General features: G+C 39.6%; 1 protein-coding gene across 2 annotated transcripts; it reads right to left on the bottom strand.

Moving 5' to 3' along the window:
• Nucleotides 1-45: 45 nt before the first annotated feature.
• On the bottom strand, nt 46-14,004 carry islr2 (immunoglobulin superfamily containing leucine-rich repeat 2). 2 transcript variants are annotated; one of them, XM_060887290.1, is made up of 3 exons: nt 13,987-14,004; nt 9,691-10,131; nt 46-3,043 (listed from the first exon to the last, which is right to left on the bottom strand). In XM_060887290.1, the coding sequence occupies exon 3, from the start codon at nt 3,032-3,034 to the stop codon at nt 914-916; it is 2,121 nt and encodes a 706-aa protein (XP_060743273.1). In that variant the 5' UTR covers nt 3,035-3,043; nt 9,691-10,131; nt 13,987-14,004; the 3' UTR covers nt 46-913. The 2 variants fall into 2 exon arrangements, with proteins under 2 accessions (XP_060743273.1, XP_060743272.1); XM_060887289.1 differs by lacking the exons at nt 9,691-10,131; nt 13,987-14,004 and adding an exon at nt 3,739-3,980.
• Between the last annotated feature and the right edge of the window lie 8,319 nt (nt 14,005-22,323).

Here is a 22,323-nt window from a genome sequence, read left to right on the forward strand (position 1 = left end):
AATTAAACAGAAACCTTTTAACCACCGCAAGAAGTAAACCAAACGTATTCATCAGTATTTTATTAAGTTCACGTACATAAAATCATATCAAAATCTTTGAAAAGATGGTTCACAACATCAGTTGAACAGCTCGACACATTTCACTAAGCGGAAGTGTACAGGACGTGCGTAAAGGCTGATGGTGAAATGCAACGGTTGAGATATAAAAAAGAGGACATCTTTACACATTACTGCTTTACATCACATATCGACACCGAGAATATCTACCGTTCTATATATTCTAATAAAACACACTCGGAAATACTTCTTGTGTGACATGCCACGAACAAGTAACCTTAAACTAGAGAAAGGAGACGTTCAACCAGTCCAAAAAAAAAGGCGAGAAGATCTTCTTAAGCACCCGCTCCTTAAAGGAGATCTGAAGTCACGCAATACACAAAATGTCACTTGAAGGTGATCTGGGTTTTTAGCCTAATTTTTTTCTCACATGCCGTGTGGTGAAAATATTCCCTGAACTGATGAACATGTACCTTTCCTGGCGCAGGGTGACTACAACATTACGTTTACCAAAACCCTCAGATAAAGGACATTTTATAAATGACTTATTGTTACTACAGTTTCCACACTCTCCTGCATGTATGCAGGGATGTTAAGTTGATGGATTTAACGTTGAGTTGAATGTACACTGTAATTCAGTGTACTGTGTTTTGGAATAAATTCCTTTTGATTGTAGATATAGGCTATAAAACCCAAGAGCCAAAATGAAATATATACATTTACAGCTAAATAACTGAGGTAAAATAGAGTTAACGCACCTTATGCAGAATATTAGAATAGTAAGGTGATGTGCTCATCAGTATTCACCTGGTTTGGAATGTGGTCGAAATGTAAATATTTTACACTGTGTTCGTTTTTAGCGTGGCTCTTTATAATTGCCATTTATTTCCTCAGATATATTCACTGCCTCAGCCCCTAAAGGTAACTTGTCACTATACTCAGAGCCCACTTCAAACTCCTCCTGTGTTTTGGACTGCGACTCAGGAATGGACTCAGTCACAACGCTGCCCTCCACTTCCTCACCTTCCCCTTCTCTTTCCTCTACATCAGCTTCAGCATCTTCCTCTCCAAACTCACTTGCATTGAAGTTTTTTTCAGATCCCACAAAAGAAGCTCTTGGGTCAAAATCTGTTTCTATGTGCTTCTCCATTTGATCTGCATTCTGTGTTTTCATAATCAGTTTATAGGTCTTTCCTTGATACTTGTACAACAAGTGACAACACGTGGCTCCCAGTAAAGGCACTGTGGCCAGAGCCAGCAAGAATATGCTAACCACCACTATGATTAGCAATGATGGGATTTTCTTCCTTGTCGTAAAAACAACTTGAACCTGACAGTCCTGGCCTCCATAGGTAAGACACAGAGTGTAATTAGTGCCTGGCCGCAGACCTTGAAAACGATAAGTATTGACACCATCCTCGATCTTGGACCACTGAACAACTGAATGTCCATTGCCAGTGCTCACGCAAACATACAACATATCCATGGGAGATTTTTTGGAGGATAACTGGTAAAGAGTGAATGTTTCCTTATTCACAGTTTCCTGGTCTTGGGGTTGGTTGAGGTGAAGATTTGATTTGGTATTTGCCATCTGTAGAGGATTAAGCTGGACTTTAGCCTCAGTCTCTGACACTTCCAAAGCTATCACACCAAAATCAAAGGTATACTGTTTAAGGTCATCCAAGCTCAGGTTAAATGCATGATTGGATATATACTGTGTACCATCACTTATTCCACACTTACTGGTAAATGGCAAAGTATCAATATCAACCTGTTCAGTTTTAATATTAATGGAGGATGTTCCATTTGGAAGAATTTTGGGCTGCTCAAAAATGGGCCACACATTGTTTTTGGGGTTCTTTGGGCCAGGCTTATTGTCAATAACTTCTTTTCTGTCCAGCACAGAGTTGGTAGTTACTTTTTTGACAACAGTCATCGCAATTTTCACCTTGTTTTCAGCTTTTCCCATGTCATTAGTAGCTGAACAGCTATAGTTTCCATCTTCTTTTTTGCTCATACGAGGAATGATTAGAGTTCCATTTTGAAAGATGAGGAATCTTGTATTAGAGGGTGCACCATTAATAGGGAACTCACTATTTTCAACAACTGAAGGCAATGGGAATGTTAATAATTGGTTTCCTGCAAAAACTTCCCACACAACATCAGGTTTGGGGCTTCCTTTGGTTTCACAGTTTAAGATGACTGTGTACCCCTCTTGAATTTCTGTGTTTTCAATGTCGGGCTGATAGGTTATGGTAACAGTTGGAGCCTGACATGCTAGTTTTGGCATGTTAATGACCTTTAAACCTTTTAAATGGGTAGGCATCTCACATAAGATGCTGTCCTGCTCAGACAAAATAGATTTAGATTTAGCAATCCAATCCCTCATCCACTCCAACTTGCAAGAACAGGTGAACGGGTTGTTGTAAATCTGTAGGTGTGACATGGAGATAAGAGCATCAAAAGTTCCTTTTGCAATGGTAGTAAACCTGTTATTGTTGATGCGAACTGAGCGCAGATCTTTTAAGTTGGTAAAAGCATCCTTAGGCAGACTGACCATCTCATTGTTGTTCATTTTCAGCATCTGTAGGGCAGTGAGGTTAGAAAGGTCCTCCCATGGGAAATTGACTATTTTATTATGACTTACATCCAAATTTCTTAACAGGACCAGTGGTGTCAGTGTATTTCTCTCAATGGTGACAATTTCATTGTGGGCGAGCCAAAGAGATATAGTCTGGGTCACATTCACAAAATTCTGGGATTTCAACACTTTTATTTTGTTTGCTGATAGGCCAAGAGTGGTCACATTGGATGGCAAGCCCTCTGGTACCAGCTGAAGTTCTTTGTAAGCACAGTCCACTAGGTGAAGAGGGTTTTTACCTGAGCAACTGCATTCTTTAGGACAGCACTGCACAGTCACAGCAAAGGTAATCACTGCAGTCCCTAAGGCGAGGAACACCAAGGACCTAGTCGCCATTTTCCACACCTGCAGTGAACACATTTACAAAGAAGGACGTTGAGAAAACTGTTCATAACTACTAAGCAAAAACTCACTACCTAGAATAATTTAAGGAAAGTTATTCTTGTTCAAAGATGGTGAGGCACCACATGCGACCCCATATTTACATTGAACACATTAGTTTCTAAATACGTATGTAGAGGCTTTACAGAGGTTTACAGTAATGGTAAATGCACAGTAAAGTAAACAAACCTACTTAAAACGATTATTAAAACGAAAATTTCAATAATTAATATAATAGTACATATTGTTATATTATATATGATGATATAACTATATACAATGTAAAGATAAAGACAAAAGAAAATGCAACGGTGTCTGAGGGTTAAGTGCGCTCGTTTCACATTGAGCGCAAAAGCCTGAAAGCGCGCGACACTACGCGCGCTGCAATCGCGCTGTCCGTGGTGCTAAAAATCTTTCAGTAACCTTTAACTGCTTCTCCTTTTGCAAATAAACATGAAATATAAGTCGCATAGTACTTGACAAAATATGTCACATTCAATAAACTAATTTTAGCGCAATGGAGTCTGGATAGTACTCATAGTACTCAGACCAATTTGTGCCAAAAAAAAAAAAAACTTTCAAAAGAAACTTTAGATTAGATTTACTTTCTTGTTTTTAATTTAATTATATGCTATAAGCAAGTCCTTAAACTGTCTTACCTGTGGCCGAGTATTCCGACTCCTCGTACGGAAATAAATTAATACAACACTCGATGAAATATGATGCGATTGGTCTAGAGGTGGTAATGAGAATTAATCCAAAACATAATTAATACTCCTATGTTACTCTGGAAAACGAAGCAATATTTGTTATTGGACAGCAGATGAGACATTTTCGTCTCACTGTGATGCTTAGCAATCCGGAGGTAGTTCTCTGCATGCGCATCGAGTGTGAGCAGGAACCATTGCGCGTTCCCGCCTCCATAGAGCAAAGAGAAGGGTCGTGCACGCGCAGCCTCTCCCTGTCTATACATTATAGTTACGGGAAACGGCGCGCCAAGAAGAAAGGGTTCATGGTTTAGATGCGCTTCTTACCTCAAAAATAGCATAATTTTTATTTTGTAGTATTGTATTATTTTATAAAAGTGCGAAAGAAACAAGCACAAAAAGTGTTTCGACTTTCCTGTAGCAGTCAGGTCTACATTTAGGTTGTACACAATAAGCACTGAATTAGATGGTCAAACTGATAATGACCCAAGTACATTAAATAGTATTGACTCACGAATCGCATGACTTGAGCTTTTAAGATTTAATGACTTTCATTTAGGTGAAGTATAGAAGTAACAAGTAATTTCATACAATTTCATACAATCTATCCTATTTTGCTCGGTTTTGAGTCATTAATTGGACTTTTCTGAGCAACACCCAAAATGTATTTTTTTGGACTATCAGACAGCATCATTATCTCGCACGTTTTCATTTTTTAGGTTTCATTTTTGCATATCATAAACCTTGAACGATACTTCACCTCCACCTAGATGTTGCTGATTACGCGCTAAGTGCGCATGGATTAACACCTTAGTGAAGGAGAATGCGTTAAACAGTTAGTAAAATTTCTCACATTACTTAACACGAGTCTGTACAAATGGTAATCGGTGTATTAATAACCTATTACTGATTCAGTCTATGTATAGGCTGTACTTTTAAAATAAACTTATTCCTTTTGGATTTAGCTGAATTAAAAACAAAACATTAAATTAGAAATGAAAAGTTGACCCATGATGCGACCACCCATGAAAACTGCCTTAACATGTGAAGGTTTAGGTCACTATGTGCCGTCCTGTTTTAATAACGAGACCAAACCCTGTCGACTTCACAACACACCCTGTTGCTTCAGAAAGCTGAGTGATGGACAGCTTCTCATTGCTTCATGCGCGCTGCCACCTAGCGTCTAGTGTGCGCATGTGCAAGAATTCCCTTCAGTAGAGCAGTGTCCATTATAGAGTGTTTACAAATGAGCAGCTCTTAATGCATAATATACAAAAACAACAATAGACAAAGTACAACTTCCTCAGCATTAGAGTTTAAAAAACATTATCCTTAAAATAACTCAATTAGCATGTAACTGTTACATAGAATTTACATTTTAGATGATATTGAAACACTCATGTTTCAGGTAAAATGAAATAGAAGGTTCACCTCCCAGCTACAAAAATTCACATAACATTTTAAAAGCTTGACACTACTTTGTGTCTGGACCACTAGTTTGAATGTAAGGGTGGGACTTCAATGCACAATTAGGGCACTAGGTGGTTGAGTGCCATCAAGCATGAAATTTGCAGTGTTCAGAGATAAGCAGACACTAACTGAGATAAACCATACTCTGACCGTGCACCATGTCCATCATATGAGTCCTTGAGTTCTTTACCCAACTGTCTGCAAAATTTCATGTGTACCCAGTGAATCCTCATCCAATGTGAAGTAGGGAAGGATGTACTATGCGTGCTAAAGCACCATCAAAGACCCTACGCAATCTATTTATCTCAGGGTGCACCTCCACAACTTGGATGGCTTTGATAGACTTACATTGCACTCATTGTACTTTGCGTGAGATGTCAGACACACAAGACTGTAAATTATCATGGGAATCTCTGAGAGAAGAGATGATCTCACCTATAGTTGTCCACTTTGTCTGAGGCATATTTGGTCTGAAGTATCGACAGACTTGTTGAAGTCCCTGCCATACAAAAGAAAGGCTATCAAATTTGTCATGTGGCAATATTTTCAATGTAGTGAACATTTTACTTGATGGTGTTTGATTCAACCTAAGGCTATAACTAGTCTGTGTTGGAACTGTGTCACAGTAGTCTCGAAATGATAACTGATAAACTAGATAATTCTGTGCAACAATAAGTTTAAGGGCTGTAAAATATTATGTAATTTTCTGAGATTATGAGCAGGTACCTGAGCTATGACTTCACAAATCCGGCAAATATTTAAACCACTTTATATACACCAAATATATGTGTACTATATTGCTAAAAGTGTGTGAAATTTTGCAATCACACCCATATTTGGTTCTTCCCCAAACTGTTGCTACAGTACAAAGTTGAAAGTGCACAGTTGAATAGTATGTATTTTCATGCTGTAGCTTTAGGATTGCCCTGCACTGGAACTACACAGGGGCCCAAACCTGTCTAACATGACAATGACAACACAAGTTCCAAGCTATGGTTTGCCAAGGTTGCGTGGAACAACTTGAGTGGCTAGCACAAAGCCCTGACTTAACTAAATACCATTAAACACCTTTTCCCCAGGCCTCCTTGACGGTCTGACTGCCTGACCTCTCTAATGCCGTTGTGGCTTAATGGGAAAATCCCCACAGCCATGCTCCAAAGTCTAGTGGCACACCTTCCCAGAAGTGTGGAGGTTATTTTAACAGCAAGGAGGTAACTAAATCTGGAATGGGAAGTTCAAAAACCACAAATGGGTGTGATGGTAAAGCAATGGATCAGTTTTCCTCATTTACGAACTAAAGTGGTTCTGTGAGAGCACATCTGGAACCAGAGTGACATCCATTTTTCAAACTTCATTAGGAACTGAACATCTGACTGATGATAGAGAACCTTGGAAAAGTCCTTCAGCTGTTGGTCAAAGGTTAGTAAGGCTGTCATGACATCATCAAGGTCCAGGTCCAGTCTCTCCTGCTCCATTGACTCATGAGGCGGAGGTCAGAAGGCCTGCAGGATAACTAGATGTCCATCCATCATTGGGAACAGGAATGTATCCTGCTCTGGTTTGCAGAATAGCCTTGAACATACCAGGAGCAAAGTCTATGCATTAAGGGGTTACTTGCAGGGCCTACAGATCTCCTACCCTTCTCAGGGAGGCCAAGACTAAGAGCAGTAGATAGTTGAGAATATTGATGCTTGCTCCAGTAAGGTGAAGTGACAAGTGGAAGTGGAGTGAAAAGTACTGAATCCAGACACATGACACACCTCTACTTCGTTCTATGAAAATCAAAAACTTATACAATTATCTTAATGGTGATGGACTTAAGCTATAAAATACTTTCTCTGTGCACAGCTAAGATCCACCTGCTAATCAGAACACTAAACTACCCTGTTACGCCCCGTCTAGGGGTGAAGGCGAAACATGAAAGGGAATGAGAAACCAGGGGTAACTGAAAGAACAACAGTTTAATGAGAACCCAGTGTACAGGTGGGGGTGTGTCTTCAGGAGCCGACAAGGCCAAAATAACAAACAAAAACAGCTAATTATTTCACCCTCTAACTTGCCTACTAAACAAAAAAGAAAATACAAATCACTTCCCTAACTCCCTGAACAAAAACACAGTCAGAAAAAGGTACAAACAAAATGGCATCGGTCTCCCTACCTCCCCAAGAATACTATGTACAACTATATACAGATAAGCAGACAAGTCCAAACAAGGGCAATCCAGAATCAAAGTCAAAAGAACAGGCAGGAGTCCGTAATAACAGGAAATGCTAAGCATACAAATATAACGACCAATTCACAAAACTAGTTAACAGCAAACAAATAACCACAGCAAATGAGCCAAAAAAGCTAAACAGGAAGTGGTGGTGTGGGCTTTTACACAGTAGGCCACAGGGAGTCAGCTGACCATAACAACCCTAATTCAGTGTTTTCATTTTAGGGAAGATACATTAATATGGGCTTTAATATGGGACCCTCTTTTGCAAACCACTGTCAAAAAAACACTTTAACAAGAAATATTTCTTTTTCTTTACTTTCTTCACAATTCCAGCCCTGGCACATTTATCAAGTAGTGCACAACTTGGCTTTTAAGATATTTTACCAAAGATTCTACTAATTCAACAACACATTACAAACCTACATTTATGCCTACATCATTCATTTCCTCATATTCAGACATGTAATTTTTAGAAACAGCTAAAATGTACACAAATGTAGGCTATGTAGGGAGTTTTTGTTTATTTGTTCATTTGGCTTCTCTGATCCTTTCGAGTTTTATTTTGCACGAGTGGCATAAAAGTAAGTGCTTCTAATGTCTCACAGACTATCACGTGATATTATGTGATATCAACATTCGTGTGCCACAACGTTTACTAAAACGAGCCTAAAATACTGATCACAGCAGTCATAACTATCTCTTATGAACATGTGCTGCACATTGCTTAAAAATTGTTTTTCCACCTTCTCTCTACTCTCACTACAGATCACAATGTTTCTGCAAACATCAGCTGTCTGACTTCATCTGTCAGCCTGTCCATCACCATGGCAAACAAGAATGGACTCAAATCTGGGAATAATCTCTATCACCTCATCTAACTAATTTTGCACGGTTTACACCGGATGCCCTTTCTGGTGCGACCCTCTCTATTTATCTGGGCTTGGGACAGGTGTTCTATCATTTCATTCTACTCATCATTATTTCCTACCCAAGCTTTCTGCGCTTGTGCATTCCATCTTAGCGTCCTACCCAAGTGGGAGGAAATCTACAATTGTCTATCTTCACAGTCATACCCAGAAGGACGTGACAAGTCACAGAGACAAAACCTGCTCAGATTTGACTCCAAATTTTAAATAATGGGTTGGTAATGTAGCCATTGACTACTTCTTAAAGTGGGTTGAAGCCTTCCCATGGAATACCAAAACTGCAGCTGAAGTTGTAAAACAAATTTGTTCTATTATATTACAGACATGGCTGTCCTAAAAGAGTACTGAGCAATCAAGGTAGAGAATTTGATAATGAAGTATTTTTTTTTAAATACAAAAATTAGAATTTACTTTTTTTTTTAAAGATCAACCATATACTTTGTAAACTGCTGAACATTAAAAGGAGTGTCACAGCAGCCTATCACCCCCAAACGAATGGCCCTGATGAAAAGAACCAATGATAACATTAAACGGTAAACTTTACAAATGATAACATTTTCTGGCATATTACATTACATGGAAAAAAAAAATTAAATGATAGTATGGCATTATTTATATTTCAGAGCCCTCTAGAAGCTAGTAAATGATCAGCAGAATGATTGGGACATATATCTGGATGCGACACTCTTTTCCCTCAGATCGAAGCACTCTCCATTTCTTTTAATGTATGGTAGAGAGGCAGTGTTTCCTTCAGAGGTTCCTGTAGACATGCCGGACAATGGATTGTCAAGTCTCATTTTGTAAATATAAATTTTAAATGTTTTGTACTATAATTGGATGAACTTTATATGGATTGTTTTGTTCAATCAATCATTATTTCAATCATTGTGTTCTAGGAAATGCAGAGGACATCTGTGTGGTGTGTTCCATGTTGGAAGGTAATGCTGAAAAAGGTATGATTGAAATGGTAAGGAATCATATTCATCCCACATGCTCAGTTCATATCTATACATCTAAAGTACTTAAAGAAAGTATTCTGTGGCTTAAATAACTATTAATGTCTTCAAACGTATACCTGGGCTTTGAAATCGAAATATTGTAATTCAGCAAATGGTCAACTTATCCTATGATGTTCCAAATGCTCATTATTAAACATTGAAGTAATTATACTGACATACATGTCCTTTAGTGACACATGCTTTCGAAGTGCGTAGGAACCCTTCCACCCTCCCACTAAAGGATGTGTCCTAGTATTGAAAACACAAGATCAACTATCAGAGTTGGTCTTACCTTGAATGCAGGTGTCCTTCGGTCTTCTAACAAAAGATCCTCTTCAAGTTCTTCTACCTAATCTATTGTTTGAATCTTCAAATAAAGGAGTCAGACTTTTCAGGATCCTCACAATGGGAAGCCTTGTTTTTATTAAAAGAAGAAGCTGACTGGTGGTGGGAGGGACCAGGGCCTGCTGTTGCACAGTTGTGGGAGGGGCCAGTACCTTTTGCTGACTGGTGGTGGGAGGGACCAGTGCTTGCTGCTGACTGGTGGTGGGAGGGGCCAGTGCCTGCTGCTGACTGGTGGTGGGAGGGACCAGGGCTTTCTGTTGCACAGTTGTGGGAGGGGCCAGTGTCTGCTGCTGACTGGTGGTGGGAGGGGCCAGTGCTTGCTGCTGACTGGTGGTGGGAGGGACCAGGGGCTCCTGTTGCACAGTTGTGGGAGGGGCTAGGGGCCGATCTGCAACAAAAGATGGGGCAAACTCATAGTCTTTAAACACATCCCTGTTAAATGGGTAAATGCCCGCAACCCTAAAGCCAGACTGGATGTTGGAATTTTAATTTGCTGTGACACTGAAAACTGGTAAGCCAGACTGCGCACTTCTTTGGGAGAGAGACCATAATAGATCTCAGAGGCCTTTATTATGTAATCTCTCAGCTGCTGTTCTTGGTGACCGTTGAAAATCTGGCGATTTTTTCTATAGCCAACTGGCAGTGAGGAAGTGGTAGCTCCACCCTGGATGTCATCATTTCACATTTTCTGGCAGTAACGGGTCAATGTCTTTGCTGCTTTGCTACGTATGCTTTTGCCTTCTAGCTTCACCTGCCTCACAGCCAAAAGCATAATCTCTGCTGGTGTTCTGCCCCTGTCTGTCTTTCTCTTGAAGTTCCTGACCATTCTACCAACAAAGACACAATATATCACTGTCTGCACATTCTCAGTTGAAAAAAAACAAATTCTAATCCTTGACGGTCTGACTGCCTGACCTCTCTAATGCCGTTGTGGCTTAATGGGAAAATCCCCACAGCCATGCTCCAAAATCTAGTGGCACACCTTCCCAGAAGTGTGGAGGTTATTTTAACAGCAAGGAGGTAACTAAATCTGGAATGGGAAGTTCAAAAACCACAAATGGGTGTGATGGTAAAGCAATGGATCAGTTTTCCTCATTTACGAACTAAAGTGGTTCTGTGAGAGCACATCTGGAACCAGAGTGACATCCATTTTTCAAACTTCATTAGGAACTGAACATCTGACTGATGATAGAGAACCTTGGAAAAGTCCTTCAGCTGTTGGTCAAAGGTTAGTAAGGCTGTCATGACATCATCAAGGTCCAGGTCCAGTCTCTCCTGCTCCATTGACTCATGAGGCGGAGGTCAGAAGGCCTGCAGGATAACTAGATGTCCATCCATCATTGGGAACAGGAATGTATCCTGCTCTGGTTTGCAGAATAGCCTTGAACATACCAGGAGCAAAGTCTATGCATTAAGGGGTTACTTGCAGGGCCTACAGATCTCCTACCCTTCTCAGGGAGGCCAAGACTAAGAGCAGTAGATAGTTGAGAATATTGATGCTTGCTCCAGTAAGGTGAAGTGACAAGTGGAAGTGCAGTGAAAAGTACTGAATCCAGACACATGACACACCTCTACTTCGTTCTATGAAAATCAAAAACTTATACAATTATCTTAATGGTGATGGACTTAAGCTATAAAACACTTTCTCTGTGCACAGCTAAGATCCACCTGCTAATCAGAACACTAAACTACCCTGTTACGCCCCGTCTAGGGGTGAAGGCGAAACATGAAAGGGAATGAGAAACCAGGGGTAACTGAAAGAACAACAGTTTAATGAGAACCCAGTGTACAGGTGGGGGTGTGTCTTCAGGAGCCGACAAGGCCAAAATAACAAACAAAAACAGCTAATTATTTCACCCTCTAACTTCCCTACTAAACAAAAAAGAAAATACAAATCACTTCCCTAACTCCCTGAACAAAAACACAGTCAGAAAAAGGTACAAACAAAATGGCATCGGTCTCCCTACCTCCCCAAGAATACTATGTACAACTATATACAGATAAGCAGACAAGTCCAAACAAGGGCAATCCAGAATCAAAGTCAAAAGAACAGGCAGGAGTCCGTAATAACAGGAAATGCTAAGCATACAAATATAACGACCAATTCACAAAACTAGTTAACAGCAAACAAATAACCACAGCAAATGAGCCAAAAAAGCTAAACAGGAAGTGGTGGTGTGGGCTTTTACACAGTAGGCCACAGGGAGTCAGCTGACCATAACAACCCTAATTCAGTGTTTTCATTTTAGGGAAGATACATTAATATGGGCTTTAATATGGGACCCTCTTTTGCAAACCACTTTCAAAAAAACACTTTAACAAGAAATATTTCTTTTTCTTTACTTTCTTCACAATTCCAGCCCTGGCACATTTATCAAGTAGTGCACAACTTGGCTTTTAAGATATTTTACCAAAGATTCTACTAATTCAACAACACATTACAAACCTACATTTATGCCTACATCATTCATTTCCTCATATTCAGACATGTAATTTTTAGAAACAGCTAAAATGTACACAAATGTAGGCTATGTAGGGAGTTTTTGTTTATTTGTTCATTTGGCTTCTCTGATCCTTTCGAGTTTTATTTTGCACGAGTGGCATAAGAGTAAGTGCTTCTAATGTCTCACAGACTATCACGTGATATTATGTGATATCAACATTCGTGTGCCACAACGTTTACTAAAACGAGCCTAAAATACTGATCACAGCAGTCATAACTATCTCTTATGAACATGTGCTGCACATTGCTTAAAAATTGTTTTTCCACCTTCTCTCTACTCTCACTACAGATCACAATGTTTCTGCAAACATCAGCTGTCTGACTTCATCTGTCAGCCTGTCCATCACCATGGCAAACAAGAATGGACTCAAATCTGGGAATAATCTCTATCACCTCATCTAACTAATTTTGCACGGTTTACACCGGATGCCCTTTCTGGTGCGACCCTCTCTATTTATCTGGGCTTGGGACAGGTGTTCTATCATTTCATTCTACTCATCATTATTTCCTACCCAAGCTTTCTGCGCTTGTGCATTCCATCTTAGCGTCCTACCCAAGTGGGAGGAAATCTACAATTGTCTATCTTCACAGTCATACCCAGAAGGACGTGACAAGTCACAGAGACAAAACCTGCTCAGATTTGACTCCAAATTTTAAATAATGGGTTGGTAATGTAGCCATTGACTACTTCTTAAAGTGGGTTGAAGCCTTCCCATGGAATACCAAAACTGCAGCTGAAGTTGTAAAACAAATTTGTTCTATTATATTACAGACATGGCTGTCCTAAAAGAGTACTGAGCAATCAAGGTAGAGAATTTGATAATGAAGTATTTTTTTTTAAATACAAAAATTAGAATTTACTTTTTTTTTTAAAGATCAACCATATACTTTGTAAACTGCTGAACATTAAAAGGAGTGTCACAGCAGCCTATCACCCCCAAACGAATGGCCCTGATGAAAAGAACCAATGATAACATTAAACGGTAAACTTTACAAATGATAACATTTTCTGGCATATTACATTACATGGAAAAAAAAAATTAAATGATAGTATGGCATTATTTATATTTCAGAGCCCTCTAGAAGCTAGTAAATGATCAGCAGAATGATTGGGACATATATCTGGATGCGACACTCTTTTCCCTCAGATCGAAGCACTCTCCATTTCTTTTAATGTATGGTAGAGAGGCAGTGTTTCCTTCAGAGGTTCCTGTAGACATGCCGGACAATGGATTGTCAAGTCTCATTTTGTAAATATAAATTTTAAATGTTTTGTACTATAATTGGATGAACTTTATATGGATTGTTTTGTTCAATCAATCATTATTTCAATCATTGTGTTCTAGGAAATGCAGAGGACATCTGTGTGGTGTGTTCCATGTTGGAAGGTAATGCTGAAAAAGGTATGATTGAAATGGTAAGGAATCATATTCATCCCACATGCTCAGTTCATATCTATACATCTAAAGTACTTAAAGAAAGTATTCTGTGGCTTAAATAACTATTAATGTCTTCAAACGTATACCTGGGCTTTGAAATCGAAATATTGTAATTCAGCAAATGGTCAACTTATCCTATGATGTTCCAAATGCTCATTATTAAACATTGAAGTAATTATACTGACATACATGTCCTTTAGTGACACATGCTTTCGAAGTGCGTAGGAACCCTTCCACCCTCCCACTAAAGGATGTATCCTAGTATTGAAAACACAAGATCAACTATCAGAGTTGGTCTTACCTTGAATGCAGGTGTCCTTCGGTCTTCTAACAAAAGATCCTCTTCAAGTTCTTCTACCTAATCTATTGTTTGAATCTTCAAATAAAGGAGTCAGACTTTTCAGGATCCTCACAATGGGAAGCCTTGTTTTTATTAAAAGAAGAAGCTGACTGGTGGTGGGAGGGACCAGGGCCTGCTGTTGCACAGTTGTGGGAGGGGCCAGTACCTTTTGCTGACTGGTGGTGGGAGGGACCAGTGCTTGCTGCTGACTGGTGGTGGGAGGGACCAGGGCCTGCTGTTGCACAGTTGTGGGAGGGGCCAGTGCCTGCTGCTGACTGGTGGTGGGAGGGACCAGGGCTTTCTGTTGCACAGTTGTGGGAGGGGCCAGTGTCTGCTGCTGACTGGTGGTGGGAGGGGCCAGTGCTTGCTGCTGACTGGTGGTGGGAGGGACCAGGGGCTCCTGTTGCACAGTTGTGGGAGGGGCTAGGGGCCGATCTGCAACAAAAGATGGGGCAAACTCATAGTCTTTAAACACATCCCTGTTAAATGGGTAAATGCCCGCAACCCTAAAGCCAGACTGGATGTTGGAATTTTAATTTGCTGTGACACTGAAAACTGGTAAGCCAGACTGCGCACTTCTTTGGGAGAGAGACCATAATAGATCTCAGAGGCCTTTATTATGTAATCTCTCAGCTGCTGTTCTTGGTGACCGTTGAAAATCTGGCGATTTTTTCTATAGCCAACTGGCAGTGAGGAAGTGGTAGCTCCACCCTGGATGTCATCATTTCACATTTTCTGGCAGTAACGGGTCAATGTCTTTGCTGCTTTGCTACGTATGCTTTTGCCTTCTAGCTTCACCTGCCTCACAGCCAAAAGCATAATGTCTGCTGGTGTTCTGCCCCTGTCTGTCTTTCTCTTGAAGTTCCTGACCATTCTACCAACAAAGACACAATATATCACTGTCTGCACATTCTCAGTTGAAAAAAAACAAATTCTAATACTTGAGGGGTTGGTTGTCACATGTGACAACCAACCCTGCAAGCTATGAGACAACCATCCCCAACTGACTTCTTGACAAACATGCTAAGCTACTGTAGCTGCCACATGGCTAAAATATGACCCAAAATAAAGCTACTACTTTTGGCTTTTTAATGGCATACAGTTAGTGTTGGGGGTATGGTTCTGTTCTGGACAAAAATCTACGCGCTCGTACACTGCATCAGATATGCCGACCGGACAGGTTTTTATTAAAATGACCGGCAGATGTTAGTGAGGAAAGAGTGACAAAAAAAGCAAAAACAAGTGAAGAGAAAAGCGATGAAGAAAATTAAGCAAAATTAATGTAGAGTTAAGAGAAACCAAACATCACATTAGTTCTGGCAGGCCACGTCGTCAAGCGTGCATCAGCTGTTAATCAGCTGTCCACGACGCGCACCAATCCGGTTACAACATCCATATTACCTGACCATTTAAATTCCCATTCATTGAGCCGCTTTCTAGCGCTTCGCTGCTGCTGCGATTTAAACTCCCTCCTCCAACCTGTGTTCATTGTACCAGTTTACGTCATAAATCTCCACATATTTTTCTCTCTCTCTCTCTAATTATTTAATTATTTATTTATCCATTTATTCATTTATTATTTTCCTTTCTTATTTTTAACTCTATGCATGATTAATGGTTCTGTTATACGGGGGTCTATTCTATCTTCTAGTTGCTGCTCTCCCCGCTCTAAATGAAGTTTAGTTAAGTTACATTTAATTGTAAAGTAGCATTAAGAGTGTACAGTAGCGAGTAAGTGAACGAAAGTGAAAGTGTAATTCCTCCTAACTCCTCCGCCTGTTTACTCCTCCCTCAACACCTCCGTGCGCATCTTCCGTAAAGTAAAAACAGTTTATTTTTTTAACATTCTCTTTTATTACTGTATGTTTTTATACAATATTTGTCATTTATAAATACAGGTACTGTACATTTTTCATATTCAAAACACATAAACAAAACAACTGGAGGAATTTTGCAAGCTGGAACGGATTAATGGGATTTCAATTAATTTAAATGGGGAAAATTGTTTTGAGATACGAGCAATTTAAGATACGAGCAAGGTCACGGAACTAATTAAACTCGTATCTCGAGGTATCACTGTATATATGGGGGGCACAGTGGTGTTATGTTGAAGGAGGATTAGATAAATAAGCAGGCAGCACATGAGCTGTAGCTTAACATCTCCATGCTTCTTTTACTTCACTCACATTAGCACTAACACCCCTTTACATCTCTTAACGTGCATATACCACCTAGCTAAAAGCTAAGAGTCATTAAGTTGAATTTGCATTTATCTGCGTTCAGATTCAGACCAGCTTCACTAATCCTTTTTAGAACAGCCTTAAGGTTTGTATTGTGACTGGCTTCCTAAGAACCATGGACTATCACATCGTCCAAGTAACACTGTACACCATTAAGTCCTTTTAAGGTCATGGTCATCGTGTGTTGGAAAGCAGAAGGTGCTGAGCACAGTCCATAAGGTACTCTGCAGAACTGGTAGAGGCCTTCATGAGTAATGAACGCGGTCAGTCCTCTGCTCTCCTCATGTAACAGTACTTGGTAATATGCGTTTTTGAGGTCAAGAGAAGAAAACATCACTAATCCATGCAACTCAGACAATATATCCTCAATCAGTAGCAGAAGATGACTAGCTTGTACCACAGCATTGTTTGGTTCCCGTAGATCAACGCACAGACGAATACAACGGCAGTCTTCCCACAGTATGTCAAATTCAGTGTCAGATAACCACACATAGGTATTTTCTCTTTTGAGTAAGTCAGAAGCTGCACTTTTGGTGGAGACAGGGCACATGATCTGAAGTGTTCTTTAAATATGTGTTGCAGTAAGATCGATACACCAGACCCTGTATCTACCATCATCTTAATGGTGCAGGTCTCTGTAGGAAGTACGGGTGTAGCTATGGTAAAAGTACCCATTATGGCTCCATCATCTGTATGGCGGTCATTCACACTAAGAACCGTCAATTCAGGTAAGCATACTTCATTAACTGATTTTGATGAAGATTTACACACCCTTGAGAAATGTCCAACTTTTTCACAAGTTCTACATTTACAGTCTTTTGCGGGGCAGCACTTGCACCAGAACCACAGCAGTAACACATCTGCTGTCCTTTCACATGCTTGTCCTCCTTCGATTTCATTCTTGTTGTATTTTTGTGCATTCGTGCATTTTCTTTCTTTTGTATCGCTGCTACTTGCTTCGATTCCCCTTCAGCTATGACCTTGGCGTCTGCTACTGCTGCTTCAATTTGTCTTGCAATAGCTAGCGTCTTTTAAAGGGTTAAATCGGGCTCTACTAACAGTCTTTCATGGATTCGGGGCATGCACGTTTTTTCCACAATCTGATCACGGATCATTTCATGCTCAATATCTCCAAAAGCGCATGTTTTAACTAGTTCACGGAGCGCAGCAACGTAATGATCAGTGGACTCACCCATGGCCTGAGCACATTGTCTGAAGCGGTATCTCTCTGAGACCACATTCAGCTTGGGAGAAAAGAACTGTTTTAGTGCTTGTAAAGATCCATTGATCTTTACGGCAGTAAGAGGCAAGGTATTATAAATCAGTTGTCCTTCCGTTCCCAATCAGTGTATCAGTAGAGCTCTTTTCCTCTCGGCGGAAAACCCGTCCCCACCGATAGCAAGCAAGTAGTTCCGAAATAACTTTTCCCATGCATCAAATGAAAGTTTCGGTTCACCCGGACATTCCAGGAACGCTACTGGTGGTTGTAGAAAGAGCAGGGCCATCCTAAAATCCTCATCGCCACTTATGTTGAAGGAGGATTAGATAAATAAGCAGGCAGGACACGAGCTGTAGCTTAACATCTCCATGCTTCTTTTACTTCACTCACATTAGCACTAACACCCCTTTACATCTCTTAACGTGTATATACCACCTAGTGAACATAAATGGTAATAGCAATTAAATTGTAAGAGAACACAACAGGTGGCTTAGTGGTTAGCATGTTTGCCTCACACCTCCAGGGTTGGGGGTTCGATTCCCGCCTCCTCCTTGTGTGTGTGGAGTTTGCATGTTCTCCCCGTGCCTCGGGGGTTTCCTCCGGGTACACCGGTTTCCTCCCCCGGTCCAAAGACATGCATGGTAGGTTGATTGGCATCTCTGGAAAATTGTCTGTAGTGAGTGAATGAGAGTGTGTGTGCCCTGCGATGGGTTGACACTCCGTCCAGGGTGTATCCTGCCTTGATGCCTGATGACGCCTGAGATAGGCACAGGCTCCCCGTGACCCGAGATAGTTCGGATAAGCGGTAGAAAATGAATGAATATATTTATATTTTAATACATTTGTCTTATAAATTAACTGTTGTACAGTTAAGTCAGTTTTTTATTACTATTGTGCTTAAGATCAATTTTCTTAAATAATGACTTTACCAGAGATTATGCTGAAAAAGATCAGTTTATTAAGGTGCTTATATACTCTGGACTGGATTTTCTTATCAGAAAAAGCTACCCATGATTTTGGGTAGAACTATAGGAACTACATCCTGATGAAGTAAGTAATGTCAGTATTATTAAGACCCATGTTAAAACTGAGTATTGCATTTTTTGCAGTGTTATGTCTATTTTAATGTAGACATAGGAAATTCTGACCAGTAGGGGTAAAACCACTTGCAACCCATGTGGCTAAATTAGTAAAAAACACATAACGCTCACAATACTCACAATTAACTGCATGCGCAAAAAAGGGAAATATCCAACAAACGTCCGAATGCTTATTAAAACCTTGTTTTAACCTGACTGTTACAATTTATACAGTTTGTCCAGCAGAGGACAGCATTGAGACATGCTTGTGGCAAAGAACTCAACCATCAGTGATCTGTTTCACTAATGTGAATAACATGTACTTTATATTGGGAATATAGGCTGGTTCCTGGCTATATGCATATAATGCTTTAAATAATATAGTGGAATAAGCTACATAATGTTATTTATTTAAAGCATAACTAATCATAGATTCAAAGACAAATTAGTTCATTATGGGCCACTTGGAATCCCTATGCAAACTCCACTATGCATGAAGCAATGCATAGACTCCTGACTGCTCTGACCCACAACCCAAAACATGCAAAACAGACTGTACGAATTACTACGATACTCATCCATTATGAAAATTTGAGTAGTCTCGGTGCAATGCCAAAAAGAGTTTTATCGTATCAAATCATCCAGCCCATAGATCTGACAAGTGGCCATCTTGTTCAGGATTTATTGGCCTCAAGTTTGGGTTTAATCTGACCTGTTTTGCTTCTCTTTTCCATTTAAGTTTTCTTTTGTCACACTTACTGTGGGTTTACAATTATCCAAATTCTTACATTTACATTTACATCATTTGGCAGACGTCCTTATCCAGAGAGACGTACAAAAGTGCTTAAGTCTCTATCATTGGATACATTAACTCTGGTTCTCTAGGTTACATATTTAAGATAGCATGAGTCTAAAACAAAGATTTATATATATATAAATATATATACAGTGCTAGTTGAAGTGTTTCATTGGTATTCACCCTAAGGGGAAGTTCATTCCACCACCTCGGTGCCACCTCTTACTACTTCAGCCCCACACAATAAAACCATTTACAAATTAATTTCATACTACATAACTTTACACAAATTGGATAGTGTTCTGTATATCATACTCATTCAGTATCATAGTGCAACGACGTAATAGCCGAATTCTCTTTAACCTTCCTATTTTCCCTGGGTCTTTTTGACCCGGCTTTTGACTATGTGTTCAGAACAATATATACTTTGCGTTTTGGAACAGCTTGGGTCATTTTGACCCGGCCACATTTAGTGGGGCAATAGGTCACACTTTTGCCCTTTTAAGCGCAATGAACATACATACAGACACAAAAATGCACACATAAAATGTCCACTAACACACGCACCCAAAACACACACTCACACCCCACACACACACACACACACACACAAACACACACACAAATTGGGCATTGCATTTCATTAGGCCTCCAGAAAAGAAAAAAAAGCCAAACATTTGTAAATATTTCACACTTTTGATATGCCTTCGCCTAGCAGAGGGCAAAATATGATCTACCGAAATGATGCTACACAAACACACACACACACACACACAGTCAAACACTGTTCAAAGCACTGGGCATTGCAATTCAGTTGGCCTCCAGACAAAACAAAAGCTACACTTTTGTAAACATTTCACACACACACACACGCGCACACACACACTCATACACATGCACACACACACAAACACACACACATATTGGGCATTGCATTTCATTAGGCCTCCAGAAAAAAAAAAGCTACACATTTGTAAATATTTCTCACTTTTGATATACCTTTGCCTAGCAGAGGGCAAAATATGATCTACCGAAATGATGCTACACACACACACACACACACGCGCACACACACACAAGCACTGGGCATAGCAATTCATTAGGCCTCCAGAAATAAAAGCTACTCATTTGTAAATATTTCACACTCGTTATATGCATTTGTCCAGCTGGGGAAAATATCTTCTCTTCTCTTCTTCTACCAACAATCTTTACAAACACACACACACACACACACACACACACACACACACGTTGTGTTTTCATATTCAAATCATGTTTGTTTCCTCTCTCTTATTTATGAATTTAGTTGCATCAGTCAGCTTTAGCCTGGAGATATGCTGAGTAATGTTGACATTTATCAGTCAGTTGTTATCCAAAATAATATATAATCATTTCTGCTTATTTTACTCAAAACATGGCAAAATTTCATAAGGTTTATCATTCATGAATTAAGTATAATAAAAAAAACATAGGGAGGTAAACGAAGTTTTATTCACATGAAATCATGGCATGTTTTTGAGTGTGTGTGTGTGTGTGTGTGTAGCCTGTTGTTGGTTGATCAGATGACATCAGGTGGGCAAAATAGATATTATTACAAGTGTAAAATAGATATTACACACAGAATGGTGATATTGTAGAATTTTTGATTTATAAGCATTCAAGTCAATTTGGCCTGGAAAATAACACGTTTTATTATTTGCTGACATTAAAAATGGTCAAAATTGTTTCAAAACAATCTCCTGCCCTTGAAATATACCAGCCTGTAATTGTGCATCAACTTTTGTGCCTCTATAGTGAAAATAATTCAAAATTTATTTTTCTTTTACTAAAAAATGAGGCATTTTTTGTATATAAATAAGGTTTATTATACCAAATATAATATTTTTTTTGCAAAATATATGTTAATATGTTTGAAACAAGTTTGACTAAAAAGGTGAAAAAAAAGGCTATCATATATACTTGACTTAGTGCTCCTAATTTGTATAGGACAATAGGAGGGTTAAATTTATGCTCATCAAGGGCCCTGATGTAAACAAGGAAAAGGCTCGGTTCTGGTATAACCTCCGTGTTTTAGCCTGTAATGTTTAAACAATTGTGCTCTTTTTTCACAGCTAAAAGGACAATACTTGCACTTCCAAACCATTATTTAATGTTTCTTTAGACTTAACTCTAAGCATTTCTCTTTATTTTCCTGCAAATGAGCAAACATTAACAACATTTACCTTATGAAACCTAACAGATTGGAAAAGTTTGAACACTGACATCACACTTATTATTTTGCTAGTTTACGGCGAATTAGCTTTAATATAGGGCATTTTAAGTCACATACACATCTTAAGATACACATATTCGCTTACGTTGTCTTAAAGGAACTTACCAGATACAATAGGCTGTGATAAACCGTGTAAAAAACAGCCGCACGTGTTCCCGCTATCTTCTTGGAAAAAACGCCGCTTGCAGCCGGCCAGGTGAAGGCCTAAAGGCAGTGTAACTGGTTAAAATCGTGTTTAGCCAGTGTCTAAAAATGCCCGTCGAAATGGCGAAAGTTTAAATGAGGTTTTTACAACTCTCGGAGTTATACTCACATCCCAGTTCCTCGCCAACAGTGCCTGAATCCACACAACCGCATCAAAGACAGAAAACTTCGACTCAGTACGTGACTGAAATCAGTTTTGGACTGTTTTTGTTTTGTATTATATGTCTGTATGTATTTGTGTGTAAGAGCAAGCTGCAATAAAGACTGTTAAAATAAGGAAAACACACACACTGATACCTTGAGCAACTGCTCATTACTCTGTTAATAGACAGTTGTCACAACTGGGAAGAAGAGGTCTGTTCAATAACTTTTCAATTTAAGCTCATTCATTCATCTTCTACCGCTTATCCGAACTACCTGTGCCTGTATTTCAGGCGTCATCGGGCATCAAGGCAGGATACACCCTGGACGGAGTGCCAACCCATCGC

Source organism: Tachysurus vachellii, chromosome 14 (genome assembly GCF_030014155.1).
Source record: "Tachysurus vachellii isolate PV-2020 chromosome 14, HZAU_Pvac_v1, whole genome shotgun sequence".
Lineage (NCBI taxonomy): Eukaryota > Metazoa > Chordata > Actinopteri > Siluriformes > Bagridae > Tachysurus > Tachysurus vachellii.

Excerpts from the sequence above, each read along its gene's own strand:
- islr2 (XM_060887290.1), bottom strand. The coding sequence starts at position 3,034 with ATGGCGACTAGGTCCTTGGTGTTCCTCGCCTTAGGGACTGCAGTGATT.